Source organism: Liolophura sinensis, chromosome 11 (assembly GCF_032854445.1).
Source record: "Liolophura sinensis isolate JHLJ2023 chromosome 11, CUHK_Ljap_v2, whole genome shotgun sequence".
Classification (NCBI taxonomy): domain Eukaryota; kingdom Metazoa; phylum Mollusca; class Polyplacophora; order Chitonida; family Chitonidae; genus Liolophura; species Liolophura sinensis.
Window position 1 is genome coordinate 20,526,174 of NC_088305.1, and position 4,401 is coordinate 20,530,574.

At 49.1% G+C, this 4,401-nt stretch overlaps 1 protein-coding gene across 1 annotated transcript; it reads right to left on the bottom strand.

The window, feature by feature from the left end:
* Nucleotides 1-316: 316 nt before the first annotated feature.
* On the bottom strand, nucleotides 317-1,042 carry LOC135478172 (uncharacterized). The gene has a single exon (XM_064758443.1). It carries the CDS (start codon nucleotides 1,040-1,042, stop codon nucleotides 317-319), a length of 726 nt encoding a protein of 241 aa, XP_064614513.1.
* Between the last annotated feature and the right edge of the window lie 3,359 nt (nucleotides 1,043-4,401).

Genomic DNA, 4,401 nt, shown 5'->3' on the forward strand with positions numbered 1-4,401 from the left:
TCCCATCAAGTATCAGGCAGGGAAGACGAGGTAGACGGACTGCTACTGCGACTGGTGGTGCTGCTGCTGGTGGTCGCCCCGGGTGGGAAGGGCGAGGTAGACGGACTGCTATGGAGCGACGGAAGGTGACGCCTGCGGAGTAGGCGTAAACTGGCAATTCCCGTAAACTTCAACCGGGGGGGGAGGGGTGTGCTGGCTTGGTCCGTGGACGCGTCCTGCTTGGCGTTGAACCCCGTGGTAGCGGGGTGGAGTTCAGGTCCATGCCCGGGGAAGTGCTGTCAAGCCGACGAGCGACAACCCCCCGTCATCCTCGGGGTTAAATACGTTTGACGTCCGTGGCCGGCACCCAAGAATTAAAGCTGGGTGGATAGCCGACCCACTTCACCCAATAATACAGTTTTTCTCGACGACGTCTTTTAAAGATCTTCTCCACCTCATAAAACTTGTCTGCCGCGGCCATCACTGGTTGCAATTCGGTCTCGTAAAACGTCTCGAGCAACCGTTCCCCGTTCAAGTCCTCCAGTGTGTACACGACAGGCTGACGAGGGTGGGTACGGACGATGCGGAACATTTCCGTGCTCCTATTCGGGAGGAACGATTTTTCGAATTTCCCTTTCACTTTACTTATACGCACCAGGTCGGCGCGATAACGGTACACCGATCGTTTGGACGTGGGTGGACAGTAAAATGCTTGACGCACTTCTTTCTGATTCTGGGTGGTGACTTCGATGGCGGCCGGCCGTATACTCCCGTGATACGCTCGATTGTAGGCTTCCATGTACCGTCGAGTGTTGTGAGCGTTGAAATATTTGTAGATGTGTCCTTTCAAAGTACGGTCGAACCGTTCTACCACGGACGCTTTGGTCTCGTTAAACGTGTGAAAGAAAACACCCCGTTGTCCTTTAATACCTTGATCGGTCTGTCCAGAAACTCTTTCCCGTCGTCCGTTTGCAGGTACAGCGGTCGACGTCCCGTCTTGAAAATGCGTTGAAACGCCTAGATCAGACGAGCACCGGATTTGTTGCGCAGTGGAACCACCCATGCGTACTTGGAGAGGACATCGATGCGGGTAAGTGGGTAACGGTTGTCGACGTTCTCGCAAAAGTGGCGAGGGTGGAGCGGTTAAAAGTACTTACTCGTCTGCGGGCTTGTCCTGACCGGTCATGGAGGGCTTTCGTAGGTTGGGTGCCATATGTTCCACATACATCCGGGTGAAATGAGGGTTGGCCTTCTTGATAGGCGTCTCGCTCAAAAACTGACGCAGTTGCTGCTTCACGTCCTTCCCCGCCTCCCAAGGTAGTGATGGTGCCTGCCGTATGAAATTGGCGAGTACAGGTTTCTCTTTCAGGTAACGGGTACGGACCTCGTCCACGATGCTGACGGCCAGCTCTCGGTCTTGCAGCAAGGTGGAAAGGGAAGTCTCGTCGATTGCGCCCTGGTGTGCTATGCACTGCAACTGTAGGATCCGGGGTGGAGACCCACGCCGCCGCCGGTGCCGACGGCCTCTTCTTCGGCTGCCACCAGCAACATGTCGATGTCCGGGAAAGACGTAATCGTCCCTTACTATTGATTCACAATCTGTTCGGTTAAGGTCTGTAACGCTGGTCATTTTCGAACTGTATCTAATACCGCTTTACCTGGGACTAGGGGCCGTAAAGGCAGCCATGCTCTTTGCATCTACATGATACCTTTATGAACAGTTGCAATCAAAGCGCGACTGAGATACCTTGTTTAGTTATTATTTGACATGGAACTCATTCATGGACTCCGAATTTGGACTTTGATATGGAATTCATGCCTGGAATATCCACTGTCTGCCCGGCATCATTGAAAACTGATGACCGCTTCTCTCTTGTGTGTTGCCGGCTTTATTTCCTATTTGTATAATTTCTTACCTTTGTCTTTGGGAGCTAGTGTTAAACGTTGTTTTGGAAATGGATCTTGCGATTATCGACTTGTAACGCCCTTTATGGACTACGAATGGTATACGAATGTATAGGAATGACATGACGGTGATATCTAGCAGGTTTCGCCAGTGGGTGAGGTAGTTGAGGATCACACCTTCTTTGGTCGGGTAGAGCGGACCGTCGGGTCGGTATGCTTTTCATTTCTTCACGTTCACGAGCATGTCGCTGTCAGGGGTGGTCAGAGTGGAGAGACACCAGTCGTCAGATAACGGCTGACGCACCGTCAAGCCCGCCTCGGAGATATCCGCATCCAATGCCTTCAACCTAGCCCAACCCTCCCCGTCGAGAACGACACGCTTGGCGGGGTGGGGGGGGGGGGGGGGGTGAGGGGGTCATATGTTGGTCAGGCTCCTCGCTCATGGGTTGCACAGCGCGGACGCCAACAAAATTCTGCTGTGAGCGCACCTCGCTCGCTCTAAGACTGCGTGGTCACCCATGGGTCCAATTTGGCGGGAAGGAGCTGAAGGAGTTGGGCTCCTCATCGCCTTGCAAGCGCAGCGCGGACTTCAACGCACTTGCTCCCCCCCAACTGCTCCTCAACAGCTCACACGCGCGACGTCGCGTGACACGAGTTGCTCTAAGGCGTGACACCAGCTTTGGGGCGACATGGATGTCACCCATGGGTTAGTTTTGGCGCGACATGGAGCTGTAGGAGTTCATTGGTCTTTTGGCGCACACATCACGCGCTAGTGCTGACGTCAGGTGCATGCGCCTCATTCATGGGAGCGCGGACTCAACGACACACCGCCACCTCCTCAACCACCTCCTCAATCGGACACAAAAGCTCCCAACTATACTACTGGAGTTGATTAAGACACGTTCATAATTTTGCAAGGTGCGTACAGTATGTAGTTTAATTCATGGGAAAATTTGTTGGTGAAAGCAAGATTTGCCGATGTCAGAATAGCAATTCCCTTATCACAACAAAATTCGGTGCTAGAACGTAAAAAAAGTAAAGAAAATTGACGATCTATGCATTTAGAGATGATTGAGTTGGGCACCATCTAAATAATTTCGTTCATGGTGACCCCTGCTATGTCTTTTATCCAAGAGAAAACATTCGCAAATGTTGCGTGAGGATTAAGTATATTTGAACATAAACTTGATTTTCAGGTACTTTCAAAGCTTCATCTAAATCTGCTTAAACAAAATTAAGGTTTTGGTAAACATATTTGGCTTCCTTCAGTTACCATTAAGCGTTTCGTTTATTTAATTTCTCGATTCAAACAGCCATCAGCATAACAGAATTATAGTAAATTATAGTCAAATGAAGGCAGGTGTGAAGTTGACCAACCCCTAAAGTGCGGCCAACTAGGGGATGGACAAATTGACGCGTGTGTAAGCAAATCTTTCAGCACCCAGATTGTATGCCATAAATACCGAGCCTGATTTTAAATTTTCTTTTTTTCTGTCGAATAGCCTATACAGAACGGCACATCAGTCACTTTCATTCGATAAATTTCCTTTTTTTCTGTCCAATGATCAGGCCCACAAAAGGGCAAATGAGTTGTCTATAAATTTCTCTTTTTTTCTTGCGGAATGATCAGGCGTGGGAAAGGCCAGTCAGTTTTCTGTAAACATTGCCTTAATTATTTTGGACACAAGCACGCATGCGTCACCAGCGATCTGTATTAAATTCGAAAGGGGAGACATTTGCACTTTATAATGGAATCGCTGATGTCAATTTGATTCACCCACGATGTTATTAACACTTTTCCTTGTAACCATGACGGTATGGCTGCAATATTACCGAGATGGCAGGAAGCCATTATTACTGATTCCTTAATCATGACATAACACGCATGCGTGGCCTACAACACATAAACCGAGACAGTGATGAAGAAGGCATGGCGCTTTGCAATATAAATACACCGTACCTGAAAAACTTTGTTGTGAAAGACACTTTCATTATTTCATGAGGAGGTATCCGTGGCTCAGTTGGTTATCGCGCTAACCCATGAGCCTCTTACCAATTCGGTCGCTGTGAGTTCAAGTCCAGCTCATGCTCTCCTCCTCTCCGGCGTGGGGAGGTCTACCAGCAACCTGCGGATGGTCGTGGGTTTCCCCCGGGTTTTGCCTGGTTTCCTCCTACCATAATGCTGGCTGGCGTCGTATAAGTGAAATATTCTTGAGTACGGAGTAAAACACCAATCAAATAATAAATTATTTCATGAAGGATGATGCATGGCGTTGGCTGAATTGTTAAGACTCTTTCAAACGCTAGGACACTGGAGCTGAGGGTTCACACCCTGTCTTGGACAGACAGGGATTTTGTGCTTTCTCACACTCTCACGTCTTTTGGGGTTTAGATAGACAATCGCGATTCCTTTGGCCCAGTCTAACTTTCGATGGAGATACCCCTGTTCCCAAAGAACTGGGGAAAAGTTCATCTGTTACTTGCCGATGATGCGTCGTTTATCAGGTTTACTCAAAA